The 18,700-nt window shown below is 37.3% G+C and overlaps 1 protein-coding gene across 1 annotated transcript in view; it reads left to right on the forward strand.

The window, feature by feature from the left end:
* Positions 1-18,700, forward strand: part of Baz1b (bromodomain adjacent to zinc finger domain 1B) — a 72,545-nt gene that overhangs the window by 10,930 nt on the left and 42,915 nt on the right. Inside the window, 3 exon segments of the mRNA XM_047533465.1 lie at positions 3,965-4,109; positions 11,623-11,824; positions 16,635-16,756. Coding sequence (XP_047389421.1) covers positions 3,965-4,109; positions 11,623-11,824; positions 16,635-16,756 — 469 coding nt within the window.

Genomic DNA, 18,700 nt, shown 5'->3' on the forward strand with positions numbered 1-18,700 from the left:
CAGCTTTAGCCTGTAAACTTTTTTCTTCTTTTTCTTTTTTTGGTACTGAAGATTGAGCTACATCTCCAGCCCTTTTATATTAAAGTTTTTTTTTTTATTATAGATGTATGCATTACCTTTATATTAGGTATTTATTTTTATGTGGTGCTGAGGATCCAATCCAGTGTTTCACTCAAGCCAGGCAAACATTCTACCACTGAGCCACAACCCCAGCCCTTTTTTTTTTTTTTTTTTTTGGGTGCTGGAGATCGAACCCAGGGCCTTGTGCTTACAAGGCAAACACTCTACCGACTGAGCTATCTCCCAGCCCCAACCCCAGCCCTTTTTAAAAAAATTTCAGACAGGGTTTCACTAAGGTGCTGAGGCTGGCTTTGAACTTATGATCCTCCTGCCCCATTGTCCTGAGTCACTGGGTTTATATGCATGTGCCACCGCACCCAGCTAGCCTGTAAACTTCTTGAGGGTAGGATGCATATTTGACTTATTCTTGAATTGGTTACAGTGCCTAGCACAATCCTCTGCATTAAATAAGCAGGTACTACTCACTTTTTGCAAACAGAACACTACATTCTTTTTGGGATAAGAAGTGTGTGAATACATCTGTAAATACATCTCTGTAAATAAAGGATACCACCGTTAGCCCCAAGAAGATAAAAAAAGAGTAATAAAGGAGGAGGTTATGGTACAGGAAATATGATTATGTACCTGAAAAACTCAGTGAATCTGTTTAGTGAAAAGCTGGTAGAAACAAATAAGAGGATTCAGTTTCAAAATGAAAAATAAACTACTTCCCTACATACAAAGAGGTAAAGGTCAGATGGAATTTAGAGACCAGAGACACTAACCTGGAGATGTTAGGAAAACTTCACATGCCTTCATGAAGAAAACAACTTTTTTTTTCCTTTTGGTGGTGCTGGGAATTGAACCCAGGGCCTTGCACATACTACTAGGTAAGTGCTCTGCCACTAAGCCTCATGTCCAGGCCTGTGAAGAAGATAACATTTGATGCTTGTATTTATTTACTTAACTTACTTTTTTGAGGTACTGGGGATTGAACCCAGGGGCATTCCCCCACTGAGGTATATCCCAGCCTTTGTTTTTTTGTTTTGTTTAGTTTTGAGACAGGTTATCTTTTAAGTTGCCAGTACCAGCCTTGAACTTGTGATCCTCCTGCTTCAGCCTCCTGAGTTGTTGAAGTGTTGGATACTTTGTGCCAAAATGTTTTAAGATAGGCATTTTTTTGTATTTAGTTCAGTGAACAATGGAGGACAGCAGTGTTGAAATAGGGGAGGCATATGATTGTAGTTGGGCTTTGGAAAGATTGTCTAGAAGCAGTGTTTAGGACGGATTAGAGGAGCAAAGGAAGGCGATCTGTGGAAGCAGGTGGGAACTGTGTAGCTAGCATAGTATTTACTCAGGGATGCATGGCATTATCAGGAATTAAAAGGATGAGATTAATTCTTCCTAAAAAGAGTGCTTTGGTTTTAAATTTAAAAAGCCACTATGGGGGCCAGGGAGATAGCTCAGTCGGTAGAGTGCTTGCCTTGTAAGCAGAAGGCCCTGGGTTCGATCCCTAGCACCCAAAAAAAAAAAAAAAAAAAAAAAGCCACTATGAACTTTTTCAGAAGGACATACACATTAGCATATTAAAGACATTTAGGGGCTGGGTTTGTGGCTTAGTGGTAGAGTGCTTTGCTCACATGTATGAGGCACTGGGTTTGGTCCCCAGCACTGCATAAAAATGAATAAATAAAATAAAGGTATTGTCCATCTACAACTAAAAATATTAAAAAAAAAAAAGAAAGAAAAAGAAAGACATTTAGAAGACCAGCAATAGAGAAACTTTTCACTTGGTAATGGGTTTCAAACTTATTTGACCTTGGTATCTGTTGGGTCAGAGGGAAGTTCTATAGAATGTACTTTGGAAATGTATAGGTGATTTGATTGCTAATAAAATATGGGCTGATCAGAAGAATTACTGAAAAAGATTGGGAGGTTTTAAAATTTGTATTCAAAGTAAAAATCCTAATTACAAAAGTAACGCATAGACTGGGGTGTAGCTCAGTGGTACAGGTTCAAGCCCTGTCACTGCCCCCCCCCCCAAAAGGAAGTAACACACACTGGTTATAAAAATGTATGTGACATGGAGTAAAGGAATCTGAACATCATTGTCCATCCTCACTCTCCAGAAATAACTAAACGCAGACAGTGAAACTCGAAACCTGAGTGCCTGGGAGGCTTAATGGAAAGAGAGTGAATTTACAGGGGCCAGGAAAAGTCTTAAGGAATTAAGGAAGCCTGAAAACATCTTGGAAGGTTGATTAAACTGGGAAGAGAGGACATTGGGAAAGGAACAAAGGTAGCCAACCACCTTAACAAAGTCAGGGAAACTGGAACATACTGCTCATGACTGGAGTATAGCAGATATCCTGGATTAATTCATTGCAAGAGTATGGTAAAGATTTTTAAGTACAGCAGTCGGTAGTTATGAATTGCATAGAATGATGCAGAGTATTTCTTCTATATCACATTGTATCATGGTAACACAAAACCTAATACTGGTCTGACATTGTAGCTCTGTGGTAGATCACTTGCCTAGCATGCATTGAATTCCATCCCAGCACTACTACCAAAAAAACCCCCAAAAGAACAAAACAAACCTAATACTGGCATTTGCCCTAATGCTTTTTTCTTCATCCCCCATCCCTTCCCCCCAAAAAACCTTGAAATAAATATTAAATTATCTGGTCAAAGTTGCATATCTAATAACTGTCCGTTAAGGTTGCTTCCCATTTTCTGCTGAAAGAATCCAGCAGTGAGTATCTTAAAGTATGTGGCAGTTTTGATGAATCTTGCCCAGTTGCTTTCCAAAAAGGTCAAAAAACTAGACCATCAGCAGTGTATGAGTGCCTCTTAGCACTGTTTAGTCGCCATATTGGCCATATTGTTGAAATTATTTTTTGCCAGTTTAATAACTGAAAAATGATACCTCATTGTATTACTTTGCAAAGGCTTTGGGATTTAAGTCATGGTTCCAACATGTTAACTGTTTCTGATATAATTTCATTATCCATAAAGTGAAAATTCTATACACCTCACAATGTATTGTGAGAAGTAAATGAATGAACCAGGCCTGGTGGTACATGCCTATAATTTCTGTGATGCTGGAGGCTGAGGCAGAAGGATTACAAGTTTGAGGCTAGTTGTGGCAACACAGACTCTGTCCCAAAAGAAAATAAAATGAACTGGGGATGTGGCTAAGTTGTAGAAATCTTCTAGGTTTAATCCCCAGTACTGGGTAGGGGGGAATGAATGGATACATCTGAGAAATAGCACAACTATAATCTAGTTATGTCTTCCTAACTAAAAACTGGGTAAAGGATAAGAATAAATTTACAACTAAAAAGAAACTCACAGTCAAAAATCCAATTAATGGGAAAATGTTTAAACTTACCTGTGATGTACTTATTATTTTCATTTTTCTTTTTTCCTTGATACTGAGGATTGAACTCAGGGGCACTTAGCCACATCCCCAGCCCGTTTTTGTATTTTATTTAGAAACAGGGTCTCACTGAGTTGCTTAGGGCCTTTCTAAGTTGCTGAGGCTGGCTTTGAATTTGAAACCCTCCTGCCTCAGCCTCCCAAGCCATGCTGGGACTATAGGTGTGTGCCACTGCGCCCAGCTATTGTTTTCATTTATAAATAAGAAAATCAATCTATATAGATCAATTTGACAAAATTACTTTAAAAGTCCTTCAATTTTTCCCCCGTACACTACATGATTTTTAATCTTTGTATTCTCCAGTGCCATACATGTATTTGCTAAAGAAATGTTTGCTTTGCTGTGCTTCTAATACTGCTCTCAAAAGCTAAGTCTTAAAAAAAAATTGGAATTGGTCTGAATTAAATTAAATACCTGGATAGGTTTTCTTCATTTTCTATTAACTAAGCATAATTTACTTAGTTTGAAGGAAGAATTCCCAACGTGGTATGAGAAACTTGTTCTGGAAATGGTGCACCACAATACCGCCTCCCTGGAGAAGTTAGTAGACACCGCGTGGCTAGAAATCATGACCAAATACGCTGTGGGTGAAGAGTGTGACTTTGAGGTAAGTGCCTGTCTCTCCTGTGATTTGATGCACTAGTTCAGAGTTAGAGTTTCTGTAATAGACTACAGAGCCTATTTCTACATGTCTAAAATTGTATTGTGTTTGCTGTCTGGTTCATATGATACTAGGTATTGTGAGGACCAATTTTAGAACCATATTGACTATGTGGGAATATTTAATTTTGTGATTATTACTACCTGTATACCACTGTATCCTTGCTTACTCTTTCTCACTGTTTTTTTCTTTCTTTTTGATAATTCTGTTATCTTGCATTTTTTTTTTTTCTTTTCTTTGGTGATGTTTTTCATACTTTGTTTAAAAGACTTTAGAAAGCCTCAGTAGGTGGAAATGGTGGCACACACCTGTAATCCCAGTGACTTGGAAGGCTGAGGCAGGAGGATCATAAGTTGGAGGCCAGCCTTAGCAAATTAGCGAGAACCTGTGTCAAAATGAAAAACAAAAGGACTGTAGTGTAACTCATAAGTAGAGTGCCCTTGGGTTTAAGTTGTCACTGTAACCATGACAGAATAGACTTTTTTCTACTTAAATTTGTTTTTTTTAATTTTCCAGCCCAAATAGCTATAGGAAAACTATCATAGAAGCAATACCTAACCATAAAGCAATCCTTCCATAATTCTTTTCTTCTTCTCGGTACTGGGGATTGAACACAGGACCTCATGCATGCTGGGCAAGTACTCTCCCACTGAGCTATATCCTTGCTTTAAAAATTTTTTTTAAAGAATTTAGGGTTTTTTTTGTTTTTGTTTTTGTTTTTGTTTTTGTTTTTGTTTTTTGGTATTGGGGATTGAACGAAGGGACACTTAACCACTGAGCCACATCCCCAGCCTTTTTTTTTTTAAATTGTTTTAGTTGTAGATGGACACAGTACCTTTGTTATTTATTTTTATATAGTCTTGAATATCAAACCCAGTACCTCACACATGCTAGGCAAGTGTGCTACCACTGAGCTACAACTTCATCCCCACCCAGCCCATTTTTATATCTTATTTAGAGGCAGGGTCTCACAGAGGTTGCTTAGGATTTCGCTAAATTGCTGAGGCTGGCTTTGAACTCATAATCTTCCTGTCACAGCCTCCTGAGCCGCTGGGATTATGGGGGTGTGTTACCACACCCAGCTAAGAATTGAAAGTTTTTAAAAAGGTTAAAAGAAAAATTTAAAAAATTTAAGTAGCTTATTTAGGTTGATAAGTATCAGAGACGAGAACTGTAAGCCATACGTAATAAAATATAGTGGTTACTACTTCTCAAACAGCCTAAATAAAATTACTTTAGAGAGGTTCTAAAAATACATTCTTAGGTCCATACCTGAAGTCCTTGAGACTTCAGGAGGTTTAGAGTGGGTCCTAAAATTTTACCTATTCTAATAGGCTGTAGGGTGGTGATGGTGTCATTACACTGAGGGCCACACTGAGTAGTAGTGTCTTAAACAGTAAAGACATTTGATTCTGTCACATGATTAGAAGTAGACAGCTCCAAATTTGGTATAGAGGCTGGATAATTCTGTCTAGTGTCTAGATTCTCTGTGTCTTTCTCTTTTGCCTTTTCAGTGTGTTGAGTTTTGGTCCTTTGTTGCCTCTTGGTTGTGAAATTGTGACTGTATTCAGAGTGAGGAAATGTTTTTTTTTTGTTTTAATTTCTGGGGGTTTAACCCAGGGCCTTGAACTTGCTAGGGAAGTACCCTGAGCTACACCCACAGCTCCCAAAGTAATGCTTGTCTAAGTAGGATAAGAAAATTTTCCAGAAGCGTAAATGATAAAGTGCCCTCTTTATCTTTACGTGTTAGTTGCTAGGTCTTGGCTTATATAGTCATTTGTATCTGAAGCTGAGAAAATGAGTATTTGCCTTTTTTCTTGAAGAGTTAGGAGAGAGATGGGGACTGGCATGAAAAGCCAGCTCAGCAATTGTATGTGCTGCAGTGGCCAGTAAGTGTAAGGTCAAAATTCTGACTCGTCTCTCTGGTTCCAAAGTCTTCCTCCTTTTTTTGTTTCACGAATTTTCTTGGATTTCCTGTATCTTGTAGCCGCTACTTTTCATTTGTAATGTTTGAGATTGCCAGTGGTTTTTAATCACATACTTTTTATTAGTAAGTGTCCTGGCAGGAAACAGATATCATGACATAACTGAATTGGGTTTAATAAAGGGACTGTTGACAAAAGACAAGTCTGATCAGGGACAAAGAAAGGTTAAGTACCTCATAACTATCAACAGTGGGGAGACTGCATTTCTAAACCCCAAGGAAACAAGGGAGAGGGAGGAGCTAACAGGAGTTTGAAGTGTAGTTTAGTTGTTCAAGAGTACTTTGGTAATGAGGTTTAGACAACCTGCTAGGGAGGCATTAAGGGGAGTAAATAATTAATACTGAAGCTCACTTTTCTTCTATCATCTGATTTTCTCCTGACACTTACCAGGGGCTGAACTCACCAAAATCTGGAGAGCAGGGGAACCTTTTGGTGTGAACCAGAAAGGTCAGCCCATGTAAGCACAGAGCAGTGTAGAGAAGAATGCAGATGAATTTGAAGTGGCAAAAGGAAAACATTCTTCACATATATGCAAGATGGAAAAAGAAATGTTTGAGGCAAGAGAAGAAATATTAGGGGAATATTTGCTTATAAATATGAGATGTTTAAACTCATTTGTAATAAAGGAAATCAAATGAAAATTATAGTGAGATAATATTCTACATATCAGGTGAATAAAATATTGGCGGGAACTTATGATGCTCCTGCCTCAGCCTCCCCAGCCATGGGGATTTCAGGCATATGCCACAGCACGTGGTTGAAACAGGTGGGTTTTGATTATTTCTATCTGTGAAACCTTTGCTAGAGGCACTGTGTCTGAATGTTAGGTTACTTACTGGATTTGAGCACAAGATTACAGTTGATTTGAAATATAGGTATATGAAGCCAGGCATGATGGTACCTGTCTGTAATCCCAGTGACTGAGAAGGCTGAGGCAGGAGGATCTCAAGTTGGAGGCCAGGCTGGGGAACCTAGTGGCATACTGTTTCACAGAAAACAAAGAAAGATAAAGGGAGCTGGGGATATAGCTCAGGAGGGCAGAACACTTGCCTAGGGTGCATGAATCCCAGGGCTCAATCCCTAGTGCCACCAGGAAAAAAAAAAAAAAAAGTACTTATTGAGTTACAATTGACGTATAGTAACCTGCACATATTTAAAATTTACAAGCTGGATGTAGTGGTGTATGCTTTAGTTCCAACTACTTAGAATATAAGACAGGAGGAGTACTCAAGCCTGGGAGTTTGGAAACTACTGGGTACCATAGTGAAACCCCATTTCAAATAAATAGAATGTACAGTTTGACAGATTTTGATACATTTTATTCATTTTTCACCTGTGAAACTTACTGTGATCAGGATAGGGAACACAGTCCTCATACCCAAAAGTGTACTCATGCTCTTTTGTAATCTGTTCTTCCTCCTTCCTGGTCCCTGTCACTGATCTGTTTTCTGTCACAGTTTCCATTTTCTGGAGTTTTATATAAAGGAATCATTTTATATCCTCCCCCCCCCCCTTTAATCTAGCTTCTTTCATTCAGCAAGATTATTTTAATGTGCATCCCTGTTACTGTGGTATCAAAGTCATGTCTTTTAATTGCTGAGCAGTATTCCATTGTGTGTATAGGCTACAGTTTGTTTATCCATCACCCATTGATAGATAATTTGGTGGTTAGAATATTTGTGTACAAGTCTCTATATGGATATAGATTTCTTTAACTCTGGGATACATACCTAGGCATGAAATAACTGGGTCATGATAATACTCATAGGTTTAACTTAAAAGGAAATGGGGACTGGGTTGTAGCTCAGTGGTAGAGTGCTTTCCTAGCATATGTGAGGCACTTGGTTTGATCCTCAGCACCACGTAAAAATACATAAATAAATAAATAGGATAAAGTTATTTTTTAAAAACCTGCCAAATTGCCTACTGAGATGGTTAAACTGTATTACATTCCTATCATCAGTTTGTGAAAGTTCCATTTCATCACATCAGTGTCTACGCTTGGTATAATCACTTTTATTTTTATTTATATTTTGGGTACTAGGGATTTAACCCAAGACCACTCTACCACTGAGTCATATCCCCAACCCTTTTTATTTTTTGAGACAGTCTCACTGAGTTGCTCAGGGGCCTCTCTTTGTTGCTGATGTAACCTTGAACTTGTGATCTTTGTGTCAGCCTCCCAAGTGACTGGGATTACAGGGGTGTGCAACCATGCCCAACCCATTTTTTTAAAAATTAATTTTAGCATTTTGGTAGGTGACTTGATTTGTGGTGTCTTGTGGTTTCAGATCACATTTCCTATAACAACTGATAATACTGAGCATCTTCTGTGCTTGTTGGCATCCATTTATTCACATTTTCTTTTATTAAATGTTGGTTTAGATTTTTGTCCATTTACAGAAATGTATTGTTTTATTATTTGTTAATGTTCTTTGTATATTCTGGGGGTACAGTTTTCCTTATTGGATATATGCCTTTGCAGATACTTATTTCACATTCTTAAAAATTTTTTTAGTACATTGTAATTAAGCATACTATTATCTTTCATTAATTTTTACCTTTTTTTTTTTTTTTTGGCACTGGGGATCGAACCCAGAGGCATATAATCACCGAGGCAGCACTTTATATTTTATTTAGAGACAGGGTCTCACTGAGTTGCTTAGGGCCTTACTAAATTGCTGAAGCTGGCTTTGAACTCGAGATCCTCCTCCCTCAGCCTCCCAAGCCACTGGGATTACAGGCTTTCTCTCTGTTTGTAGTCCTTACATTTTATGCCTCTAATATAGAATTTCAAAATGCATGTAACGAAAGTGGACAAAACTATAAGGAAAAATAGAGAAATCACATTTATAGTTTGAGATTCAACACCTCCCCTTCCTAATAATTGATAGAAGAGGTGTGGCAAAGTAGCAGTCCTTTGTAATCCCAGTAGTTTGGGAGGCTGAAGTTTGAGACCAGCATAGGCAACTCAGCAAATACCTGTCTCAAGAAATAAACAAAGCCTGGAGCTGTAGCCCAGCATTCAAACGAATGCCTAGCCACACAGGAGGCCCCGGGTTAATTCCCTGTATTGCAAAATAAATAAACTAAAAATAAACTAAATAAATGAAATAAAAATAAACTAAATAAATAAAATGAAAAATAAACTAAAAAGCGACCACAACAAAAAATCTTGGAATAACACTCTCAGCCATTATAAATTATAATTATAAAATATTTTACCTGTCTGGGGATGTAGCTCAGTGGTAGAGGGCTTGCCTAACTTGGGTAAGGCCCTGGATTTTATCCCTAGCACTGTGCCAAAAAAAAGAAACCACTTAAAAACATCAGAGTACATGTTCCTTTCAAATGCATAATTTACCAAAACAGGCCATATTTTAAGCCATAATGAAGTCTAAGTTTGAAAGGATTCAAGACATTCTGGTTGTGGTGGTGAATACCTTATAATCCCAGCAGCTCAGGAGACTGAGGCAGGAGGATTGCAAGTTCAAAGCCAGCTTCAGCAATTTAGTGAGGCCCTAAGCAACTTAGTAAGACCCTTTCTCAAAATAATAAATAAATAGGGCTGGGGGTGTGGCTTAGTGGTTAAGCGTCTCTGGTCAATGCCTGTTCCCTCCCCCCAAAAAAATAAGTCAATAAAATAATAAATTAATACCTGTTGTCTGGAAATCTAATTAGAAACTGATGTAGTTTTCATTTATAAATTAATAGAAACTATTTTTGAACTGAATATGAAAACTATATTAAAATTTGTAATAGGTTGCTAAAGTGGTGCATAGGGAAAACATACAGCCTTAACTACCTGCCTTAAACCAGGTCTGGTGGCACACACCTCTAATCCTAGTTCCTGATGGCAGTTTTGAGACCAGCTTAATTTAGTGGCACCCTGTCTCAAAATACAGTTTAGAGAAGGGCTAGAGATGTAGCTCATAGGCAGAATGCTTTCTGGGTTCATTCCCCAGAGCCACACATACACAAAAAAGGATATAAGATCAATATATAAAACTAAATTTGCCTTTATACAAGCAACAAATAACTGACAAAATTATAAGAGCATCAAAAACATGAAGTGCCAGATGTGGTGGCCTACACCTGTAATCCTAGTGGTTTGGGAGGTTCAGGCAGGACAATAGAAAGTTCAAAGCCAGTCTCAGCAACTTACCAAGGCCCTGAGTAACTCAGTGAGACACTGTCTGTAAATAAAATACAAAAAGAGGACTGGGGATGTGGCTCAGTGGTTAAGAGCCCCTGGGTTCTATCCTGGGTACCAAAAAAAAAAAAAAAAAGAAGATAGAGAAAAGAAATAGTTGAGGTAAATCTGACAAAAGATGTGCAAGACACTAAAAATTATAAAACATTGCTGAGAGGAATTAAAGATGACTTAAAAAAATAGTTAAACCTTGTTAATGGATCAAAAAACTCATTAATATCTCACTTCTTCCCAAATAATGTGAAGAATTAACACAGTTGCTCAAGATATCAGCAATCTGATTGTAAAATTCATTTGGAAATGCAAAGAACCTATCCAGACTAACTTTGATAAAGATCCCCAAAGGGGCTGGGGAGATAGCTCAGCTGGTAGAGTGCTTGCCTTGCAAGCACAAGACCCTGAGTTCGATTCCCAGTACTGCAAAAAAAAAAAAAAAGATCACCAAAGTTAGAGACCTAATGCTGTCTGATGTTGGAACTTTATAGTTTCTGCGTACTTTATAGTTTCTGCGTTGTCAGATAAATTAGTGACGCATGTTTATAAATAGGTACAACTGATTTTTTTCTTTTCTTTTTTTTTGTTGCTATTATTTTTTCCATTTTTTTAAATTGACACATTAAAGTAGAAAGGATGATCTTTTCAACAAATGGGTTCTGAAACAATACAATTAAATATAGATAAATACTTTTTTTTTTTAATGGAAGTTTTTAACTGGGTGTGGTGTGCATGCTTTTGCTTGGGAGGCTGGGGCAGAAGGATCAAAAGGTCAAGGCTAGCCAGTTTCCACAACTTGGTGAGACCCTGTCTCAAAAAGAGTGAGCTGGGCATAGTGGACTGGGGACATGGTTCACTGGTTGTGTGCTGCTGGGTTCAATCACTGGTACAAAATAAATTGAAAAAAAAAAAATAAAGAATGGAGGCTGCAGCTCTGGTAGTGCTTGCGTAGCATGCACAGAGCCTTGGGTTCAGTTCCTACTACCCCCATCCCCACCGACATATAAAGGAATTTCTTGAACTATGTTTATGCATGTTTCACAGTGATAGCACTTTACCTCATGTTCATGCTTATGAACTAGTTATGTTCATTTATTTTTCATCTTAGAAGTTTGAGAAATAAAAGTTTATAGTGCTATGCTTCAGAATTTTAGTGAATTTTGTTAGGTGAGGAATATTGTGTACTGGATCATACAGTCCAACTCTTTTAAGTTTCTAGTTTTTATTTATTAGGTATCTCTGATTTTCCCTTCTGTCTCCTTTATAGGTTGGGAAGGAGAAAATGCTCAAAGTGAAGATTGTGAAGATTCATCCTTTGGAGAAAGTAGACGAAGAGGCCACTGACAAGAAATCTGATAGTGCTTGTGATTCTCCATCAAGTGACAAAGAGAATTCCAGTCAAATCGCTCAGGACCATCAGAAGAAGGAGGCAGTAGTAAAAGAGGATGAAGGACGGAGGGATAGTATCAGTATGTATGATGCCAGCTTTCCAGGAGACCTTGTCTTTTTTATTGTTGTTTTCTTTTTTTCATCTTATTTTTTTGTGGAGGTGGGGTTCTTTTTTTTTGGAACTGGGGAGTTGAATATAGGTCTTCGTGAATGCGAGGCAGGTGCTTTGCCACCGAACTACATCCCAGTCATTTTATTATACACAAATCTTTTAGAGTTCTCCAACAATAAATATGTAATTGTAAAAGCTGGGTGCAATTCCCAGCAGCTGGGGAGGCTGAGGGCAGGCGGATTGAGAGTTCAGATCAACCTTAGTAAAAGTGAGGCGTTAAGCAACTCAGTGAGACCCTGTCTCTAAATAAAATACAAAATAGGGCTGGGGATGTGGCTCAGTGGTTGAGTGTCCCTGAGTTCAATCCCTGGTACAAAAAAAAAAAAAAAGTAATTGTTTTTATATAAACATGATGTTCATTTATGATTCAGAAGAGAAACAAAAAATTCAATGAATTAAGATTTAAATCTCCCTAAATAATACCATTGGGAAGTTAATTTCCTCTAGTTGCTAAGTGCTCTTTCCTAACTACTCAAAAAGGCAAAGTGTGTTTTTCTTTACTCTTTTTTTTTTTTTTTGATATATAACATTGTGAATATAGTTAAAACAAGTGAGATGTACACTTAAAAATGGTAAAATAAGAAAATTTAATGTTACATATATTTTACCACAATAAAAATGTGCATAAAAATTGACCAATATTTAGGGATGCTGAAGGAGCTGATAAATATTAGAAAATTTAATCTGTGTTTTAGAGGGTTTTTTTTGTTTTGTTTAGAATATGCATGACAGTAAAGTGTATTTTGACATTATAGAGACATGGAATATGACATTCTAATTAGGATCCCATTCTTATGATTTTGCAGTTGTACATGATGTGGAGTTAACATTGGTTGTTTGTTCAAATATGAACATAGGAAAGTTATGTTCGGTTCACTGTACTGTCTTTCCTAATCCCACCCCCCGCTTCCCTTCATACCCTTTTGTCTAATCCAGTATACTTCTGTTCTTTCCTCTCCCACCCCTTACTGTGTGTTAGCATCCAAATATCAGAGAGAACAATTGGCCTTTGGGTTTTGGGATTGGCTTATTTCACTTAGCATGATATCCTTTACTCTTAAAGTTGAAAATATGTACATATATGTAATTATGGGATCAAAGTAGGCGGGGCAGATTTTATTCCAACCCTTATTGCTCTTCACAGTGCAAACCAGTGTGGTAATTTAAAGTCCTTCCTTCTGTCTTTTATCTGTAATCTGTCGCTCTCATATGGGAACTGCTAGAATTCTGAAACACTACAATGTCTAAAAATAAGTTTAGATACCTGGAGGCTCTAACAATAATGTTTTGAAAGTTGAAGAATTGGAACATTGCCCACTGGGAAAATTATTCAACCTCAGGTCTTTATTTTTAAAAATTATATAAATAAGGAATTTAACTGGACTATTTTGTTTCCAAAAGCGTATGTATAAGGTAGTGTAATTTGTGACTGTCAGATTAAATAATTTTGCCATATTATTTAACTCTTGCAGATATTGGATTCGAATGTTGTTACCTTTGGATTGTCATATTGTCATTCATTCTGGTTTTTGTCCCCAGATGTTTTAGATATATACAGATGATTTTAGAGGTACTTCCTTCTTTATAGTCTAAGGAAGTAGTTGTAGTTGCAGCTAGCCTACCCTACTTGTTGACTTTTCAGTTTTGTTTTCTGGTCTGTATTATAAACGCTCATGTTTATGTTTTCTAGTTTCTCTCTCTCTCTTTTTTTTTTTTTTCGTGGTGCTGGGGATTGAACCCAGGGCCTTGTGCTTGACAGGCAAGCACTCTACAAACTGAGCTGTATCCCCAGCTCCAGGTTTTTCTCTTTTTGATACTGGAGTTTTATAATATGAGCATTAGTTACAATCCTCTGAGGTTGCTAAATGGGAAGGAATTGGCTGATGATGTGACCCTTCTAGAATCAGATCATTGGCATACCGGTGATATATTACACTTATTTTATGCCTGAAGCATTGTGTACCAGGAACTCCAAATTTTAGGCTTTGACTTTTTTCTTTTTTTCTTTTTTTCTTTTTTTTTTTTTTTTTTTTTTGGCAGTACTGGAGATTGAACCCAGAGCTTTATGCATGCTAGGCAAGTGCTCTACCACTGAGCCACATCTCCACCTGTTGAGTTTTTTATTGTGTTTTGCGCCTTAATTTTTGAGAGCTAATTTCATTTGCTACTATCCAGCTAAGGAATTAATGTTTTTCAGGCTAAGGAATCAAAGTTTTGATATAGTGTGAATGCTTTCTGGAAAATTATTTTAGAATTTCCACAGATGTGATAGACAAATTCTTTTTTTTTTTTTTGCGGTACTGGGGATCGAACTCAGGGCCTTGTGCTTGCAAGGCAAGCACTCTACCAGCTGAGCTATCTCCCCAGCCCTAGACAAATTCTTATACCAATATTTTCTCATCAGATGACATAACTTCTGCTTATGGGGAAAAAATTAATGTTTTGGCCAGAAATGAACTTGGTGTCCTTCCTTGTCTTCCTCCTTCCTTCCTTCCCTCTGGGGAAGGGGCCTTCTGTGTGCTAGACATGTGCCCTGTGCCACTCAGCTATATCCCTAACCCTAGCTCTGTGTTCTTAATGTCATTATGAATTTCCCTTCTCCAGGATAGCAGGAGGGTTTCTCGTTCTTTCTCTTGGTTCAAACACTTGTGTTTTGAAATGCATTTGTTCTTACTTTTTCAAGGAGTTGGGTTAACTTTTATTCTACCCTGAGTGTTTTCTACTTACTCTTATTAATAAAGTTCTTAACTTATTAATAAAGTCCCATTTTCTTAAAAAACAAAAAGCAAAAACAAAACATGTCTCCCTTGATCTTCTCGTTTTCTCTCCTATTCATTCAAGCCAGTGTTCTTTTTTTTAAAAAAAGCATATTTATTCAGCATGTTAATGCTCACAAATCTACAGTTTGGAGATTTTTTTTGAGGGAATGATTTGCTACAAAACTTTTAGATTCTATCAAATCAAAGTTCTTGAAAATGTTATTTCTACTTTTTTTTTTTTTTTTTTTTTTGGGTGCTGGGGATCGAACTCAGGGCCTTGTGCTTACAAGGCAAGCACTCTACCAACTGAGCTATCTCCCCAGCCCCTATTTCTACTTTTTGATCATCAGTTTATTCCTCATTCCATTCCTTGTGGTCTAACTTGTGTCATTTTATGCCTAGTATAAGGTTACAGGCAATCTCTTTTGTTGTTATTGGGTATTGAACCCAGGGCATTTTACCACTGAGCTATATCCCAGCCCTTTTATGTATAATTTTGAGACAGAATCTCTCTTAAGTTGCTAAAGGCCTTGCTAAATTTCTGAGGCTGGCCTTGAATTTGCAATCCTCCTGCTTCAGTTGCTAGGATTATAGGCATGTGCCACCATGCCCAGCTACAGGTGACTTCTTGATTGCAAATCTGGAGATTGCTTCTTGGTCTGGTTTACATTTCTGTTACATTTGACACTGATGGTTGCTCTCATCTTATACTCTATTTTATACACTGTCTCCTAGTTCCTCCAATATTCTATTTCTTTACTTTTTTTTTTCCCCTGCCATTCCTTGAATTTTTTTCCCACAGGGTTCTACATTTATCTTTTTAATTTTTCATTCTACATACTGTTATATGTCAGTGATGCCCAGTTTAAACTCTGATCTGCAGATAGGCTGGTAATTCCCAAGCCTAGGTCAGACTTCTAAAGTAACTCCAGGCCTGATCTTCAACTTGTATGTCCCACAGGCAACTCCAATGCAGCACACGTAAAGCTAAATCGATCATTTCACTTTTGTCTCCTCAAGGCAAGTAAACAAGAATCCTGCTATTCTTTCCTTATTTTGTTACTTAAGTTAATGACGCCACCATGTACTTGGTTCCTAAGGCAGAAAACTTGGAAACTTTTAACATTCCTGCCTGTTATTAACACCAAGTCCATCTCCTCAATGCCTCTGGGCTCTTTCATTCTCTTATTTCATTTGTATTAATTCAGATATTTGACACTATCTTCTGATTTCCTTATTTTCAGCCTCACATTCTTATTTTAGTCATCTTATAACTTCTGAAATTGTTTTCTTTTTCTTTGAGCTGGGTGTAGTGGCTCATGCCTGAAATCCAAGCTACTTGGGAGGCTGAGGCAGGAGAATTGCAAGTTGAAAGCCAGCCTTGGCAAGTTGGCAAAACCCTGTCTCAAAATGAAAATAAAAAGGGCTGGGAATGTAGCTCTGTGGTAGAGCACTCCTGGATTCAGTCCCCAAAACTTCCAAAACAAAAATCAAAAAACCTAAAACTTTGACTTCCTAGTGCTCACAAGTCAATTATAGCCTCCTTAAATGGTGTATGAATCCCTTTAAAATCTAGCTTCAGTTTACCTCTAGTCTGATTTTTACTGTACTGTATGTTTATTCACCCATACCTCATTGTTTATAATCTCTGAACAAGTCATATAGATTTTTCATGCCAACCTTCCAGACTGTTTTCTCTATTCTGTCATTGTGTGTGTGTGTGTGTGTGTGTGTGTGTATAACCGATCTCTATTATAGAATTTAATTAGTATTGTAACATTATAATTATTTACTCCCTTTGTAGACTTTAAATCCTTGAGGTTAAGGAGATGATTCATCTTTGGGCCATATCACCCAGTGTTTGGTGCAGAGTAGGTGTTCAGTAAGATTATTGTTCATGAATGAATGAATAGAATTTTAAAAACAAGATTTTTCATGAGTTTTTGTTGATTTGACTAGATGACAGAGCACGTAGATCTCCACGAAAACTTCCTACTTCATTAAAAAAAGGAGAAAGAAAATGGGCTCCTCCAAAATTTCTGCCTCACAAATATGATGTGAAACTACAAAACGAAGATAAGGTTAGTTGGCACTTTTCGTTAAATCTCTTTACATGTGATAGATGTTGTTTAAGAAACTATTATAGGGTTGGTTTTCTTGGAGAAAATGTGCTAAAGAAACATGTAAATGAATATCTTTGTATAATGCATTTTAAGTGGTGTCTAGTCTTAGTAATTATGACTTTAAGTTAAATTATATTTTTATCTCTAGGAGATACCTTGCATTTTGTTTGTTTATAGGAATTATAAGGGTGTAAGAATATATTTGAGCTGCTCAGTTTGGAAATTGACTCTGTTTCCAGTAGTTTTAGACTTTCTGAGGAGATAGCTTTTTCCTATTATATAATAGATCTATTTGTAATATAATTAAGCTCAGAAGTTGAGTCAGTTCTAATTAGTACCATATAAGAAATCTTGTAAAACTATACGTTAATAACCTGCAGCAGTAAATATCCTTAAAATAGTACCACCATTTATTACTTTTATTAATTCTGTGATGCTCTGATTTTATTTTATTTTATTTATTTTATTTTTTTATTTTTTTATTTTTTTTTGGTATGGAGGATTGAACCCAAGGGTACTTTACCATTGAGCTACATCCCCAGCTCTTTTTATTTTTTGGTTTTGAAACAAGGCCTCATTTAGCTGCTTAGGGCCTTGCTAAGTTGCTGAGGCTGGCCTTGAACTTGTGACCCTCTTGTCTCAGCCTCCCAAGCTGGGATTATAGGTGTGTACCATAGCATCTGACTCATTTTATTTATATATAAAATATATATGATAAAATATAATATGTATGTATATATGTCTGTGTGTGTGTGTGTGGTGTGTGTGTGCTGCTAGGGGTTGGACCCAGGGCCTCACACGTGCAATCCAAGTACTCTACCTCTGAGTCACACTTGCCCCAGCCCTAGTTTTTATGATTTTTAGTGTGTCTAGAACCAGGACTTTTTTATTTGTGGAACTGGGGATTGAACCCAGGGTGCTCTACCACTGAGCTGTATCCCCAGCCCCTGTGGATTGAATCCTGGGGCACTGAACCACATCCCTACCCTTTTTATGTTACATTTTGAGACAGGGTCTCAACCTCCTAAGCCACCAGAATTACTAGCATGTACCACCATACCCAGCAAAAGGGTTGTGTGTGTATGTTTCTTTGGTTTTTTGTTGTTGTTGTTGTTTGTTTGTTTGTTTTTGACCTGGGGATCAAACCTAGGGCTTCACACATGCAAGGCAAGCACTTTACCACTCAGCTACGCCCCAGCCCCCATCCCTTTTTAATTTGTATTTTGAGATAGGGTCTCATTAAGTTGCGTAGGCTGGCCTGGAACTTGAGATCCTTCTGCCTCAGCCTCCCCAGTCTCTGAAATTACAGGCGTGTGCCACCTGCCTGGGCTGTAATCCAGTTCTTTTGCCTCTTTGTTTATATTGTTTTTTCCCACCTCAAAATATTGACAACAAATTAGAACAAATAAAAACTTAAAAAAAGAAAATTGGACAAGTCTCATGCTGTTCTGACTCCTTCATGGTATAATTAGTGATCTGCAGACATGACTAGATTATTAGGATTTCTTTATGTTTGAAAGTTAAATGTTGTTAATTATAATTTTTCACTAAGTTTCTTGCATCTTATTCAGCAGATACTTAGTTAAAACATTCCAGAGTCTCAACCACTTCTCTGTCATTTGTGTTTTGATTGATGAGTATAAATTGATTTGCTCAAAGGTAGCAAATATTGGTAATTGGAAGATAGAAAATGCAAATTAGAAAAAAATGATTTCTGATCTCATACTCAGGTAATTGGTGACTGTAGATCTGATTAATGATGGTTAACTCTTTTTTTTGGCGGTGCTGGGGATTGAACCCAGGGCCTTATGCTTGCGTGGCAAGCACTCTACCAACTGAGCTATATCCCCAGCCCAATGTTAACTCTTAAGTGTCTTGAAAATAGGAATATTCTCTATGTAT

The sequence above is a fragment of the Sciurus carolinensis genome, chromosome 18, assembly GCF_902686445.1.
Source record: "Sciurus carolinensis chromosome 18, mSciCar1.2, whole genome shotgun sequence".
NCBI classification, from domain to species: domain Eukaryota; kingdom Metazoa; phylum Chordata; class Mammalia; order Rodentia; family Sciuridae; genus Sciurus; species Sciurus carolinensis.